The 16,129-nt window shown below is 59.7% G+C and overlaps 1 protein-coding gene across 1 annotated transcript; it reads left to right on the top strand.

Annotated features, from left to right (window-relative positions):
* The first annotated feature begins 20 nt into the window (after window positions 1-20).
* LOC117644735 lies at window positions 21-9,054 on the top strand. The gene is made up of 3 exons (XM_034384348.1): window positions 21-862; window positions 1,142-1,311; window positions 9,041-9,054. The coding sequence occupies exons 1-3, from the start codon at window positions 21-23 to the stop codon at window positions 9,052-9,054; spliced, it is 1,026 nt and encodes a 341-aa protein (XP_034240239.1).
* Window positions 9,055-16,129: the final 7,075 nt, after the last annotated feature.

Below are 16,129 nucleotides of genomic sequence, written 5' to 3'. Positions count from 1 at the left end.
CCGCCGCGCTGCTCTACTCCATGCTGGCCATGTCGCTGCTGGGGCCCTTGCAGTGGTGCTCGGCGGCGACCTGGCTGCTGGCCTCGGGGCAGACGCTGCAGGCGGGCACGCTCGTGACGCTGGCCGTCACCAGACTGCTGCGGCTCCGCCGGGTGACGGCGGTCACGCGCACCCACGTCATCTACCACCTCATCTCGCTGACGCTGCTGTCGGCGTGCGTGGGCATCACGGCGGTGCTGGCGCGCGAGGAGGACGTCGCCGCCGACGTGACCTGCGCGTTCCTGCCGCACGAGCTGGACCCGCGCTACGCCGTGCTGTCGCTGGCCCTGCACTCCGCCTTCATGCTGGCCGCCGTGCTGGTGGCCGGCGTCTGCTGCTGCCTCAAGGCGCCGCAGCACGACAAGCACGCCTTCGACAACTCCACCGTGGCGCGCCGCATGTGCCTGCAGGGGCTGCCGCTGCCCGGCCGCCACCGCCGCCGCCAGCACAAGAACCAGGCCCTGTTCACGTCGTCGTCCGACCTGTCCTCCGCGCTGTCCGACTTCTCCTCGGTGTCCGCCTCCGCCATGGGCACGCTGGGCAACGGGCCGCAGGGCAGCAAGACGTTCTGGAACTACGCCGTGCCGAGCCGCTCCAACCCCAGCACCCTCGGCAAGGACGACCCGCCCTCCATCACGTTCCTCAACGGCCTGCCGCCCGGCTACCCGTCGGACACCCTGGAGAAGGCCCTCGGCCCCCTCAACCTCAACAACGTGGGGCCCTACAGCGCCGAGTCCACGCTGGGCCGGCCCGGGCCGCTGGGTAGTGGCCTCGGCAGCCCGCTCAGCGCCCTGCGCGCGCTGGACAACTCCATGGAGCACAGGTAAGCCGTCACCGAGCACCGTGGGCCGGACGATCAAAACTCTAGACGCGTTGTTTTGAGCTCCAGAGTCGCCAAACAGCACTCGAACCGAACGTGTGACCTCACTAATGGATTGCTCTCCGAACGAGGAATCAGGGAACGAGGGGTCACACGCCCGGTTCGAGTTCCGTTTAGCGACTCTGGAGCTCAAAACGCGTCGGGAGTTTCGGCCGCCTGTGCCGTCTTCTGGCCCAACAGTAGCACTCCACCAGCGAGCTGACCCACGACGCCCTGCTGCAGGTACCGGGAGCTGTGCGGCGGCGACTACAGCGACTCGACCCTCAACAGGGACTTCGGCCTGCGCGCCAACAACTGGACGTCGGACAACTCGTACATGTCCACCACCACGTCGCCGACGTCCACCAACAGCCGGGCGCCCTGCCTGAGCCGCCAGCCGCTGCGCCCGCTGGGCCCGCCGCTGCAGCTGCCGTGCGCCGTGCCCGAGGAGGTGGACGACGACGAGGACCTCCGCCTGCCCACCGCCCTGGCCGTGCTGGCGCTCTGCTACCTCACCAACCACATCCCCATCCTGGTGAGCCACAGCCTTTCAAGGAAGCACAGTGGGTCGGAAGACCGTGATGGAGGCGGCCATAACGCTAGACGCATTTTGAGCTCCAGAGTCGCTAAGTGGGACTCGAACCGAACGTGTGACCCCACCAATGGATTCCTCTCCGAACGACGAATCCATTGGTGGGGTCACACGTCACCCGACGGAGCCCCCTACGAGTGTGACAGAGACAGAGGCGTAATCAGTGGCGCCTCGTGAGGTCCACGCTCTCCAGCGCCACGGTCCGCTGGACTCGGCTCGGGCGTGATCCGCCCCGCCGGCGCTCGGCTCGTCCCGAGATCCAAACTCATTTTTCTGTCATCACGTCGCCGGGCGTCGCTCCGTCCTCGTCGCTCTTGCCACGCCACGCCGGGCTGTGCGACAGAGAGAGAGAGAGAGGGGCCCAACGGGAGCGCGCAGAGCCGGGTGCCGATCGGACGCGCTTGGTTTGCAGTGGGGCGTCCTTTCGCTTCGCCCCCCTCCCCTCCCCCTTTCCTTTAGCTCCACCCTGGTGCCACCGCGCCGCAGAGGCATTAGGCCTGGCATAAAGGATGATGATGGCAAAGTGGACGGACATCGCGTTGCACGGCGCGGCCCGGCGCGGTACGGCCCGGCCCAGCACCGTGCTTCAAACAGCCACAATGGGACTCGAGTCGTGCCCAAGTGCCAAGCCTGCGGAGTGTGTTGCGGCTCCAGCAGTCGCTGCCTCCATCCATCCAGGGCCGACAACCTGGCAGAACCGCTGCAAAAAAATAAAAATGAAAACTAAGAGAAAGAAAGATTCAAAAATAACCACAGCAAAGAAAAACACAAAAGATCTAACTCAAAAACGAAAATCAATCATCGAAAACGAAAACATTCTCAGTATTTGAACCAGGAATTTTGAAGTGGGAATCGCATCATCTTACCGGTGCGGCTACGGCCAGGCGGCGGCAGGGTACCGGTCCGTCGAAGGCTTGGCGAAGGCAGCGCTAGCCATCCCAGGAATGCTCTGTCCCGACTCACCGCCTGCGCAGCCTGCGCCGCTTTTTTGCCGGTCTGCCCGTTCACTGTGCCACTGGCACTGCGGACTGTGGAGCGATTCCGGGCGGCGCTCTGTCTCTCTCGCACTCGTACGGGACGCCCCGTGAGTGCGAGAGAGACGGAGCGACGAAAGCACCCGTCTGGAAGGCTGGAGCCGCACGCGGATCGCATTATTATTTATTCTCAAAGCGTCTCATTGAATTTGCCCCCGATCCGCGGCAAGGCGCGGCGCACCGTGGCCTTCCTGGTCCGCGCAACAGAACGAGCCAGCACACCGTAAACACCGAAAAAGCGCCTCGCCGAACGAGGCGTGTACGGTGCGAGCCACGAGCGTCATGCATTAAATAACTCTGAAATGAATTTCGTGCGTTTTTCACCGAGTGCTCTCCGCGGCTGTAAAACGCACCGCTCTCGAGATAATGGCACTTTAACGAAACCCTAAACGGATTTTAGTCACGACCGCGAACCGCGCTGGCCACTGCACTGGCGGGCAACCGCGTCGTGTCCGTACCGAGCCTTGCGGTCGCGGCGGCGCACGGGGCGCACAGTGGGCCAGAAGACCGGTGCAGGCGGTCAAAACCCCGGACGCGTTTTGAGCTCCAGAGTCGCTAAGCAGGACTCGAACCGAACGTGAGACCCCACCAATGGATTCCTCGTTCGGAGAGCAATCCATCGGTGGGGTCACACGTTCAGTTCGAGCCCTTTTCAGCGACTCTGGAGCTCAAAACGCGTCTAGCTCGTTCTGGCTGCGCAGAAGCACGCGCGCGGCCGGCACGGTTACGGCGTGGGCGCACCGCGGTGCACTGGCCGGGCACATACTGGAGCAGGGCAGAGCAGGGCGTGGTGGAACTGCTGTCTGTTCGGCAGCCACCGTGCGTGGCGGCCGTGATGAGCTCACATGTAGCGATTCGCGCCGCCTCGGCCCCAGCACGCACACACACACACACACACACGCACGCACGCACACACACACACGCACACGCGCACGCACTGCACAGTAACACACTCAATCTGTGGCAGAGGCAACGGTATCTGATGCCAATGCCCCTGTGTTACCACCAGAGGAATGGAATCACTATGATCCAAAATCCAAACCATGCACAACAGAGGCCAAAAAAAAAAGAAGAAGAAGAAGAAGAAGAAGAAGAAGTTTGCTGGAAAAGTGTTGTCTGGTGAAGATTTTCCCGGATTTTCCTGACAACACTATAAGAATTGACATCACCACAATTTTCACATGGATTGTTAGCCGGAAATGCAAGAAAAAAATCATTCCACTTTGCCAAAATTTTAGTCATTATTTTATGACGTATTCTTTGCAAGCGCACGCACCTCACAGTGTGCCGCGCGTCCGGGAGGCGGACCTCCCCGAGTCCGGAGAGTCGGCTCTGCGTGAAAAGCACCTTGATCCGCCGTGTCCGTCTTTCTGGGCTTCTGGTGTGGTGGTGCTGCGTTTCCGAGTCTTTCATTCATTACCGGTGCTGTTTCGCGATCCAGTGCGTCGGGCCGTGAGTGTGTGTGTGTGGGGGGGGGGGGGTATATGTGTGTGTGTCCGTCTGTCCGTCCGCTCGCTTCGCGCCACGCACCACCACCACCGGTCCTTACACAATCCCAAGTATGCCGGCGTCATTTTCGGTATTCCGTGCGCAGTGGGGCTGCACTGTAGGCCCGGGCGGGTCCGGCTCGACCGAGGCAGAGCCAAGGCAGAGCCAAGGCTGCGTGATACTCGAGCAAAAGATGCGCCGCACTTGGGGCACTCGTTACGGCACTGGGAGAAAGCGTCGGCCAGCCGCGTTCGCCCCGATGGCGGCGTTAGGACCGGATATGAAAGCCCCGCGGAACGGGATCGGATAATGCGGGCAAATATGAGGCGTTGCCGCGCGGTGCCACGCGGCGCGCGCATTTCAAGCAGACGAGCCGGCCTTCCGGGAAGGGTTATGCTGACAACAGGCCGTGGGTAGGCGTTCAAAGTCGAAATGATTCATAAATTTAAATTTTGGTGAGAGGAGGATTTTTTTTTCGGGCCGGGTCGCTTGCATACAGCGTTAATAGACGCGTGAAGTGGCATGGAAAAGCAAAGGCACGAAGATCGCCGCACAGAAAGCAGTCGGTCAAAATTCGCGCCGTGCTAATGCACCCAGCGGACAGGCCGGGCAAGAGCAAGGGTCCTCCTAGAGCGCCGCCGTGTCCAGCAAGTCATTTCTGCTAGTTTCTTTTCCTCTCCGCTCTGCCCCGAGAGCAGTGTGTCCGTGCAAAGGCGGCAGGTTACGGATGGTTATGCCGGCTAAACTAGACGGTCATGCCGGGCGCCCTGCTCCCTTCGCTCCGCGCGCCCACTCGCCCAAAGCCGCGCTTCCTCTCCGCCGCCTTCCTCCTTCCTTCGCTCCGTCTCTCTCGCACCCGCACGGAACGCCCCCGTGAGTGCGAGAGAGAGGGAGCGACGCCTGCAGATTCTGTCATCGCGGCGCGGAAAGCGGCAAAAGTGCCCCGCGAGTCCAGTGCGGCGGCCTGCCTGCTCGCCCTGCTCGCCGCCGAGAGGGGAGGGGAGGGGGCACCGGACGTGAAAGCAGTGACATTTAGGAAGGAACGCAATGCCGGCGGTAACGGGGCAGGTCACGTGACACTCGAACAAAAAAAAAAAAACGAAATAGCGGCACCCTGCGAGAAGTGCCTCCATGGGCTTTCATACTCCTTCACCACCGAAAAAATAATGGCAAAAAAGGAAAGCAAATATCGCAGGTCAATTTTTTTTTTTGCAGCGTTTTTATGTTGCTGTTTTTTTTTTGCGATTTAAGTTGTACACTGGACCGTTAATTCGCTCGCGGCTTCATCGGGGGCACATCTGTTTAAATCGCGCTCTCCCTGCAAAAGGAAACCCAACGGCCCCTCCTCCGGGGAAGGCCATAGGACGCCGTGGCGAGAGGCGAGGCGAGATAGGTCGGGTCGTGTTTCTATTATTCGCCAAAGCGGTGAGTAGCGGCCGGGATAGATAACCATTTGTTGGCCAGTCACGACCCCTCGCGGGGCCACTGTGGGCCCCGTTGGCGCCATGATGGGGCAGCACACGTCGCGGACCGGCCGCTCCGTCTCTCTCGCACTCGCGGGGCGTCGCGGGCCGCGGGCTGCGGGTGCGAGAGAGACAGAGAGAGACAGAGTGGCCACGCGTAAGCGCCCCGGGATCATTTGCCGCGCCCTTCTATATTTGCTTTCACCGGAAGCCCTGCGTGGCTTGGCGACGGCCCCGCACTGGTAATCGGCCAAGTGCATTTCCCGGCCGCCAGAGGGTCGATCCGCCCCGCGGGGACCAATTTTCCGGTTTCTTTTCGCCGCCGAAGAAACCACTTCATCAAAACGCGGACGAGGCTAGTGGGAATGTCTGCTCTAAAAATCTTGGCGTGGCTAACTGGCTCCCCATTATTCGTCTGGCGGCCGCTATCTGTCGCACAGTGGGCCAGAAGACCGGCGGAGGCGGTCAAAATCCCGGACGCGTTTGGAGCTCCACAGCCGCTAAATGGGACTCGAACCGAACGTGTGACCCCACCAATGGATTGCTCTCCGAACGAGGAATCCATTGGTGGGGTCACACGTTCGGTTCGAGGCCTGCTAAGCAAGTCTGGAGCTCAAAACGCGTCTGGAGTTTTGTCCCACAGTGTGTCGCCAAGCTAAGCCTGACTGTGGCTCCGCGGCAACCCGATGCACTCCTGCAGTAGCCCCACGTGAGCTTGGCATTGCACCGCCACTTTCTCCGTCCGCTGCCTGCATCACGCCCAGGGGGCTTCCAGCCTTGCTTCCAGCGGCGCGGGAAGGGGAAGGGGGAGGGGGGAGGAGTCCTTGGGTCATTAGTCCCCGCGTCGGCAGGTGCAAAGGGATGCGTGCCACCGCGACCTCCTGGCGGGCGACCTCCTCGCAGACCATAGAGAGCCTCAGGAATGCGCCCGAGACATCGCCGAGACGAGCTGCTGGAAGAAAAAAGAAAGAAAAAAGTAGGCTGCCGCAATTACCACCATCCCGCTATGCCGGGGAAATGGGTGGTCGGCACAGCGTTTTGAGCTCCAGAGTCGCTGAACATGACTCGAACCGAACGTGTGACCCCACCAATGGATTCCTCGTTCGGAGAGCAGTCGATTGGTCGGGTCACACGTTCGGTTTGAGTGTCATTTAGCGTCTCTAGAGCTCAAAACGCGTCTGGAGTTTCGGCCGCCTGGCCCTCTGTGCGCTGTGTGAAACTAGGGCAGTGGTTCTCAACCTTAGGGTCGCGACCCCAAGCGGGGTCGCGAAATTTTTTTAAGGGGTCGCGGCGATGCTGGGGTCGTGTTTTAGGCCGATTTTAAGCAGCCACTGCGTCTGATCCGAGGCGGGCATTTTGCTCCCTCAACGGGCAATCGGTCTTTGGACCTTCCTTTAGCATGCCTTTGTTACGGAGTGCGATTGTCAGTCTTAGTTTGGGAGCAGTATTGTCTCAAAGTCGATCAAAACGGTCGCAAGTGTCTTTGAAAAACCGTTGTGACTATTTTGGTCAACTTTGAGACAATACTGCTCCCAAACTAAGACTGATAATTGCACTCCGTAACAGAGGCATGCTAAAGGAAGGTCCAAAGACCAACTGCCCGTTGAGGGAGCAAAATGCCCGCCTCAGATCAGACGCTGTGGCTGCTTAAAATCAGCCCAAAACACGATTTTTCACAGACATTTCTGAGCGTTTTGGCCAACTTTGAGACAATACTGCTCCCAAACTAAGACTGATAATTGCACTCCGTAACAAAGGCATGCTAAAGGAAGGTCCAAAGACCAACTGCCCGTTGAGGGAGCAAAATGCCCGCCTCGGATCAGACGCCGTGGCATGTTAAAGGAGGGGTCCCGTGGGGTCGCGAAATTTTTCCTGGGGGTCGCGGAAATTTTTGGCTTCAAATTTGGGGTCGCGAGCCGAGAAAGGTTGAGAGCCGCTGAACTAGGGGCCCCAGTACGGCGCCCTGTGATCGGTCGGACTTCCTCCGTGTCTGCACCATCGGCACGGCATCCGGTTGGGCGGCGCCGCGGTGTCGGAGTCCGGCGCCGCGGAGGGAGTCCCACCAAGTGGCTGAAGGACGTCGTTCGGTTCTGCTTTCTTGGCGCGCTCTTTGAAGGCCGCGCGACCACCGCCCTCCGATTAGCACATTCCCCGCCGACCGCGGCGCTGATGGAAGGCGGTGGGGTCGTAAAGAGGCAACGAGGGGGTGCGGTGCACTGTACGACGTCCAGGAGTGTCCTGGGCACCCTAGTTTGAGGGAGCAGCTCTGTGACTTCCAGTGCCAAAATTAGAAATGTTTCTTTCGCTTTGGAGATGGTTGGGATTATTGAAATTCCTTCGAAGAAAAATAAGTCTTCCGGAAAAAAATTAGAGCAAGCAGAAACCAAAAGCACAAGGTGAGGATTTGAACCACAACTCCCTTGGTATCGATTTCGCAGACTTACGTGTCCACACGGCTACTCGGATACCCTCTCCCGGTTTCTGGTTACCGCCGGTTGCGCCGAGCGCGTGTTAAACTCGACTCCCATTTCCGCGTGCTTTTCATACGACACGGCTAACCCAATTCCGAGCGGCGAGCCAGCGCACCGCACAGTGGGCAAGAAGACCGGTGAGTTGGTCAAAATCCAGGACGCGTTTTGAGCTCCAGAGTCGCTAAACGGCACTCGTACCGAACGTGTGACCCCACCAATGGATTCCTCTTCGAACGAGGAGTTCATTGATGGGGTCACAAGTGGGTTCGAGTCCTGTTTAGCGACTCTGGAGCTCAAAACGCGTCTGCAGTTTCGGCCGCCGGCGCCGGTCTTCTGGCCCACTGTAAGGGATCTCTCCTCCTTTTGGGCGGCCAGCAAACATGCGGCACGCGCGGCAGGTGCAGTGGAAGGGCCTGCAGCTGCCGCGATGTTGTTGATGGCGGTCTGGCTGGATGTTGTTGGGGCAGCCGGAGTCCGGCCGGACTGTAGCGGACCGCCGCCGCCCTAGTAAAGCCACGCCACGCCTCACCACGCCACGCCTCGCCACGCCACGCCACGCCGCGCCACGACCGATCGCTCCCCGCGATATTCCAAACTCGTTCGCTTGCCCGAGGGTCCCGGCGTGGCCGGCTTGCCACGGCCAGGGCGATCCTCTCTCCAAAGCCTCGCAACTTGACCCGCCGGGCGGAGCACTTACGCGCACCGCGCCGAAATTCAAAACCGAGTAGCCATCGGGTAGGCGCTGGCCTTGATCCCCATTTCCGTGTGCCACCGTCGTATGTTGCCCTGCCCCATTCAGAGGTTCCCCCCACCGCCACCTGTTTGTATCTGTCAATCTCTGCGGCGGGTCGCGTCCCAGTTCCTCTACCTGTCCAACGCTTCGTTTGGCCGGCCCGCCCGCCGCCCGATAGAAATGATTGACCCTGTTAGAAAGGCGGGCGCCAGTTGGAGAGGTGCTTCTTAGTTGCGGCTGGCTTCGGGGAACTGAGGTTCTGGAGGGACCTTTACTACTGGCGACTGGGGAGATTTGACGAACTGAGCCGCGATTTTGGGGTGTCTGTCTTTACTGCAGTTGACTCGTGTTGACTATGCAGATCTGAAGAACTGAGTTGTGACTATGAAGTGTCTATACTACTGCTGGCTTTGGGGATCTGAAGCACTGAGCTGTGACTATGGAGTTGGAGTGTCTATACTTCTGGCGACTTAGCGAAGCTGAAGAACTGAGCTGTGACTATGAAGTGTCTATACTACTGGTGACTTTGGGGATCTGAAGAAGTGAGCTGTGACTATGGAGTGTCTATACTACCGGTGACTATGGTGAACCGAGGAACTTCAGGCACAATATTACATTCACTGACGAAAACAAATTAACTGTGTCATTATGTCGTCACTCGGTTCCCAGCCACCCTCTCGTCCCTTTCGCTGCTTCACTTTCTTCCGGCCGGACTGCTGGGAGCCGCGTATGCAAATGGCGCGCCTGACCCGTTTTCCGGGAATGAAAATAAGAAATAGAGCAAAGTGAATGTGCTATCGATGAAGCTGGCGGGCTGTCTCTGGCGAAGACGAATCGACTCATCCTCTCGCTTTCGGATTTTTCTGTTTTTCTTACTCGTTTGGTGGTCTGTTCTTTCTGCTTTTCTCCCGTTCATTAACTTGTTTTGTGACTGGTTCCTGCACGTAACTCTCTTTAGCGGTTTATTTCAACCTTATTTGTTTCATCCCAATTCAATGAAACGTGGCTCAGATTGAGTAACATTAGGTCAAATTACGGTAATTTTTTTTTTTTTTAAAGGGCACTTAGGATTTGCATTGATATTTTCTCCTTGTAGTCCTTCATGTAACACCAGTAGCAGCGCCTCACAGTCTCTTTCACAGTGTCTTTCCCCTGCTGCTTGTGGGTACGACAAAAAAGAGCAGAGAGAGAATATTAATTAAACACAAACAGGAGTGCAAAAAAAGGGCATCCCCAGGCTGAGGAACATGCTCCGGCAGTGGTCTAGCCGCCGCGGCGCGCCGCAGCGAGGCATCAGGCAGTTACACACATGTTGCTCACCTAACGGAAGGCGAGACCGCAAAGCCGCACAAGAACACCGCACAGAGGGGGGGGGGAGGGGGAAAGGGGAGGGGGCGGCTGGGGGAGAGGGGGGGATTAGCCTGCAACCTTTATACGGGAAATGGAACGCCAGACCAATTACTGGCGTCCATCAAAACGGAAACGCGGAACGGATCAAAGGCAGCAAAAGCCCTGGGAGCGCGCAGTGGGCCAGAAGACCGGCGGAGGCGGCTGAAATCTCGGACGCGTTTCGAGCTCCAGAGTCGCTTAAGGGCACTCGAACCGAACGTGTGACCCCACCACTGGATTGCTCTCCGAACGAGGAGTCTATTGGTGGGTGACACGTTCAGTTCGAGTCCTTTTTAGCGACTCTGGAACCTCAAAATCTACGTAAGTCAAATATCAGTGTGTTTGAAACCCATGACTGATCCCTTCGCGGCCCCACCGACGGCGGCGCGGAGTATGTCCGCCGCCACCTGTTGAACGCGCGTACGCGGGGCATACGCCCTTCCGCGGCGATACCCCGCGCGCCGCCCTGCGAGGAGTATCTACCGCGGCCAGGCAAGGGGAGCGCAGGGTGTTATTATTTAGCAGAATCGCGCAGTAAATTCAACTCCGCCTCGTCCGTGATAATCCCCGCTTTTGTACCTCCGAAGGTCCAAAAGAGTGAATCTCATCTTGTTTTCGAGGGGCTCGGCACACCGTAAAGCACACTCTGTTGTCACGGGCCGACGAAAGTAGCCGCTCCAGCCGGAAGCACACTGGAAGCAAGACGCCAACTTTTTTTTTTTTGTCCGTGGGGCCGTGCGTGACTAAGCGCCAAACACGAAGACGGCCCGGAAACCTCGTTATGAATTCAGACACATAAATTGGCGATCCGCCGCGGCGAAGGAGAAAGAGCACCACACTACGAACCGGTGGTGATGGCGATACTCGCCTAGTCGTTCCGACGGACCGCCTGGGCTGACCACCTCGGCAGCACACCTGTGGGCCACCTCCGGGGAGCCCCACCGTCCGTCCTGGACCTACAAGCACCTGCAGAAGGCGCCAGAAAGACGTTCCTTCAACCGAGAAAATACACCTACAGGGACACAGATTGCAAGGAACTTTTCTCGGTTCGAGACACGACGTTGTTTTTGGGTGTACTGCACGTTCACTGGCCCACTCGGGGCAGAACGACGGGCCACTCCAGGTATCTAAGTGGCCCACCAGGCCCGCGGTGGGCCGGGTCGTGGTGGGCCGGGCTGTCGGGCTTGGCTCGTCCAGGCGTGCTCTACTGGACAGCCAATAAGCGGCGAGGCGGGTGGCCTCTGGCTCGGCCTGGCTCGGCTTGCCTTTGGCGCTCGTCGGCCTCCTTCCTGGAGTGACTATGGAGAGCCTGGAGAAGAGCCGCTCCCCGCGTCGGCCGAGTAGTACACTGCCAAGAACAGCGGCTGAGGGGGTTTCTAGTGGACTGTACTCGAAGCCAGCGGCACAGTGGGCCCGAAGACCGGTGGAGGTGGTCGTAATCCCGAACGCGTTTTGAGCTCTAGAGTCGCTAAGGGGTACTCGAACCGAATGTGTGCCCCCACCGATGGATTGCTCTCCGAACGAAGAATCTATTGGTGGGGTCACACGTTCGATTCGAGGCCTGTTTAGCGACTCTGGAGCTCAAAACGCGTCGAGAGTTTCAGCAGCGAACGCCGGCCCTCCGGCCCACTGTGCGCTGTTCTTCTCGAGGTGTATCGCTCAATCCGCCGGCTCTTTTGCAGTGCTCTAGCCGCGTGGGAAAGTCCAGGCGCACTGAGCGCGGGGGAGGCAGGAGTGTGACCCGACTCGGCTCCGCTCGGCGCGGCTCGGCTCGGCACGAATCAGCGTTTATGAAAACGCATCCCGCGGAGTGACCGGGGAAACCTTTGGCCTGCCTGCCTGGCCGCCTGCCTGCCGCAGGCCGCGGGGGCGTGCCGGTGATAATGTTGGCACGTCTTCGCGTGGAGCGGCAATCTGCGCAGCGAGCCGCGCGCTGCCCTGCCTTGCCCTGCCTTGCCCTGCCTGCCTGCCCTGCCTTGCCCTGCCTTGCCCTGCCTTGCCCTGCCTCGCCCTGCCTTGCCCTGCCTTGCCCTGCCTTGCCCTGCCTTGCCTCTGCCCTGCTGCCTGCCTGCCCTTGCCCTGCCTGCCCTGCCTTGCCCTGCCTCGCCCTGCCTTGCCCTGCCTTGCCCTGCCTTGCCCTGCCTTGCCCTGCCTTGCCCTGCCTTGCCCTGCCTTGCCCTGCCCTGCCTTGCCCTGCCTTGCCCTGCCTTGCCCTGCCTTGCCCTGCCTTGCCCTGCCTCGCCCTGCCCCGGCGCGTGCAGAAATCTGCATACATTTGGACCCTTTGTGGAGGCCGTCCTGCCGCGTCTCGGCGGAGCGCCGCGATGTCCGCCTCGCAAATGATCCGTGACAGCACTGCAAAAAAAAAAAAAAAAAGGATTTAGAAGGGTTTTAGTCTTAATAACACGGTTTTCACAAAGAGAGTAACCTGTAACCTCTCTTTTTGGGGATTGAAAATATCACAAAATCGCACAAAATAGCACACTGGTTGGTGTCACACGCAGAGCTGCAGCGTGTTACTATCCTCTTTTGTCTCCACGAGTCTTTTTTCGGTGTAATCTTGACTGAGAGATGCATCGGATAATCCCCGTGGTGAATCGGAATCCCCGCCGCTGCACTTGTGCATTCGTGGGCTTCCCTCCCCCCTCCCCCCTCCCCCCGCGCTATCACGGGGCGCCATGCCGCAGCTCAGCCCTGACCAGTAATTTGCGGCTTGCTTGGCCGGGCTCGTCCTATGGCGTATAGCGCAGCACGGCTCCGTGCTCTCGCGTCGCGGTCCGTCCGTCCGTTCGTCTGTCCGTCCGTCTGTCTATTTGTCTGTTTGCCCGTCTGTCTGCCTGTCTGCCTGTCTGTCTGTCTGTTTGCCCGTCTGTCTGTTTGTCTGTCTGTCTGTCTGTCTGTCTGTGTGTCTGTCTGTGGGTCTGTCTGTCTGTTTGCCCGTGCGTCCGCACTGCCTTTGATCGCACGCAGGTGACGGCCTCATTAGGCGCGTTCGGAACGCGCCTCGCTCTTTTTCGTGGCTGCCAGCCACTCGTCCTCCCCTACAAAAACAACAACAACAAGATCCCGGGGGATGCTGATTTTGTTTTTGTTGTTTTTTCTGGAATCACGGGGCCGTGTGTGCATCAGCAGGTCAGCCAGCTCTCCCGCACGGCGGGCATTTCGAATGAAAATGAATAAGGACAAAAAAAATTGAGTGGGGAAAAAATGGGGGTCTGGGGTTGTAAAGAGGGGGCGATGGCTCGCATCGCGCCACCACATAGCTCGGCCAACAGCCTAGTTATTGGATCCGAAGAGGGCTGAAGGGGAGGGTGGGAAGCATAGGGCCCGTCCGGCCGCAACCGCGTCAGCCAGACAGTGCAGTCATTACAGCGACGGGTAGCGACCACACTCTTATTCGTCTGGCAGGACGTTTTTTTTTGCCGTTCACTCTGACGAATTTTTACACTGTCACGTCTCATTTCAACAGCACGTTTCACTCACTTTCCTCAAACATTTTTTTAAAAACATGTTTCACAATAAAGTACTCAATCTTTTTTTTTTTTTTTTAAAAGAGTCTGATAGTAATATTTGGAGATTTTGCTTTTGCACAACGAGGCCCGGCGGCTGCGCGGGCTGGGATACTTACCGAGGCCTGTCGATTCACCTTGCCCTAAACAAGCCAACAACCAACTACCAATCAGCGGCCTCCGTCAACACCTCCATCGCGCGCTCGCTGCGTCCCAGCCAACTTTGCGCGAGTATCCCCCCCCCCCTCACCAAACTCGCCGGCACGGCCTCCACGCCAGCGCGGCTCTGCCCTCCTTAATCAACAAACATTTTGTAAGAAGCCAATTACTCGCTAAAGACTCTGCGGCACGGAAACCCCGTGGAACCGTCGAAACCTCGCAGGCCGCGGCGGCGGGGCTGCTGACGAGGCGCGAGGCGGGAGGTTCGAGGTTCGAGGTTCGAGGCTCGAGGTTCGAGGTTTCAGGGCTGAAGCCGAGCAGAGTCCCACCAGGGGGCGGCGGTGGTGAGGCTATGCCACTTCCTTTTTTCAGAGGGCGTGAACGTCAACTTTTTTCATCAATCGCCGCACTGGGCTGCCCTGGGCGCCCCGCCCCGCCCCGCCCCGCCACGCCCCGCCACGCCACGCCCAGTGGAGGGAGCGCCACACAGGGAGAGTCGCCGCGCCGCGAGATTAGTTTTCTGTTCGGACCCTTGCAAGGATATCACGACACCAATCAGAGCAGCGGAGCGGCGCGGGCCAACCTGTGGAGGCCATCGGCGAGGTGCTCATCTCTCTCTCTCTCTCTCTCTCTCTCTCTCTCTCTCTCTCTCTCTCCCTCTCTCCCTCCTCGCCCACGCACGCACCGGGCCGTGCCTCGCGTGTCACGCTGAATCCGCGGAGCGCTATCCGCTACGCCGCCACTCCACTGCAGACCGATTCCGAGAGCCGTTTTCGTCGCTCCGTCTCTCTCGCGCTTGTCCGGCACGCCCCGTGAGTGCGAGAGAGACAGAGTCCGCCGCTCCGCGCTGCTCTTCTCACAGCGGGCACCGTTACCGCCGCCGAGCGTCGACGCTGTGACTGGCGGAAAAGTCGAGGACTGTAGACCGATGCCGAGAGTCGTCGCTCTGTCTCTCTCGCACTCGTGGCGCGTCCCGTGCGGGTGCGAGTGCAAGCGTAGTGCGCCGGGAAGTGCCTTCGCAACGGACTTGGCTAGGTCGCGGCGTCCTTTTCCCTTGCAGTGTAGGCAGGCCGTTGGGGCCGATAGGGCCTATCTCCATGTCGGACACATTCGGAGCGGTCATCACTCGCCATTCACACCCCGGCTAGGCCGTCGGTCTGTGCCAATGCCACGCCCCGCCCCGCCCCGCCCCGCCCCGCCCCGCCCCGCCCCGCCCCGCCCGCCCCGCCAGCTCTCATCATTCTGCCCGAGCAGGTCGCTGCACTATGATTGATAGCTCGGTCGCCTCATAACAATTCGTGCCGAGAAACGCGGCGGCGCCTCGGAGCGCACCCCCGCCTCGACGGATTCCGAGAGTCGTCGCTCTGTCTCTCTCGCACCGATGCGGGACGCCCCGTGAGTGCGAGAGAGACGGAGCGACGACGCTCGGAATCAGTCTGCTGCCCTCGCGTTCCGCCGCGGCGGTCGCATCTGCTTCTGCAGCTGCTGCAGGAGCAGCCGGGTTTTATTGCGAAGCGATGGGATGCGAGCCAGATAGGAATTGGTTGACGAGCGCCGCGAAAAAGACGGGCGGGTGGGCAGACAGGCAGGCAGGCAGACACACAGACGGACAGGCAGGAAGACAGACAGACAGAAAGGCAGACAGACAGACAGACAGACAGACAGACAGGCAGCAGACAGACAGGCAGACAGATGCGCAGAGACACGCGACAGCCCGCCCCCTCATTTGGCTCCCCGATTGCGGCAATGCTAAAAGCCTGCAAGCCGCAGGGTCGCCATCGGGCCATCGGGCCATCGGGGACCGGGCAGCGGCCGCACCGCGCCCCGCGGGAGATGGGAGATGCGCGGGTTTGGGGTGGAGGGACGCCCCTCTATTTAACCTTCTTCCTGCCCGGCAGGCTGATTCCGAGAGTCGTCTCTCTCGCACTCACGGGGCGCCCCGTACCGGTGCGAGAGAGACAGAGCGACGACTCTCGGAATCAGTGTGCCCTTTCGATTTTCCCTGGTGGCTTGCAGACGGCCCCTCATCACGGCGCCTCCACTGCGAGTCCAGCGAGGCAGAGTCCGTCTCGTCCGTTCGGCCGGACCATGATTGCTCCAGCGTCGCCCGGTTTGGGTCGCACGAAAACACTATCGTTCGTGTCCTGACCTCGGAGGGCGCCGGCCGCAATTGCGGCGGAGGGGTAGTGGCTTGCGGTACCGCTACTTCCTCTCAAGTAGTCACAATTGTTGTCCAGTGACGTCGCCGACCACAGGGAGCTCCTGTGGCCGGTCGGCGCGGCGCAGAGGATCGAACCAGCGGAGTCGACTTCTCGGAGCACCCACTGTCGGAATGCGACGCGCTGAAGTTAAGTTGAAGCCAGAAAAATGAACTCAACGCCAGGTAGCTGGAT

The sequence above is a fragment of the Thrips palmi genome, unplaced genomic scaffold (genome assembly GCF_012932325.1).
Source record: "Thrips palmi isolate BJ-2018 unplaced genomic scaffold, TpBJ-2018v1 HiC_scaffold_18, whole genome shotgun sequence".
NCBI lineage: Eukaryota > Metazoa > Arthropoda > Insecta > Thysanoptera > Thripidae > Thrips > Thrips palmi.
Note: the sequence above shows the minus strand (reverse complement) of the source record. Positions and strands in the feature narration are given on the sequence as shown.

Excerpts from the sequence above, each read along its gene's own strand:
- LOC117644735 (XM_034384348.1), top strand. The coding sequence starts at position 21 with ATGCTGGCCATGTCGCTGCTGGGGCCCTTGCAGTGGTGCTCGGCGGCG. Across the intron at positions 863-1,141 it reads GACAACTCCATGGAGCACAG|GTACCGGGAGCTGTGCGGCG; the intron begins GTAAGCCGTCAC and ends GCCCTGCTGCAG.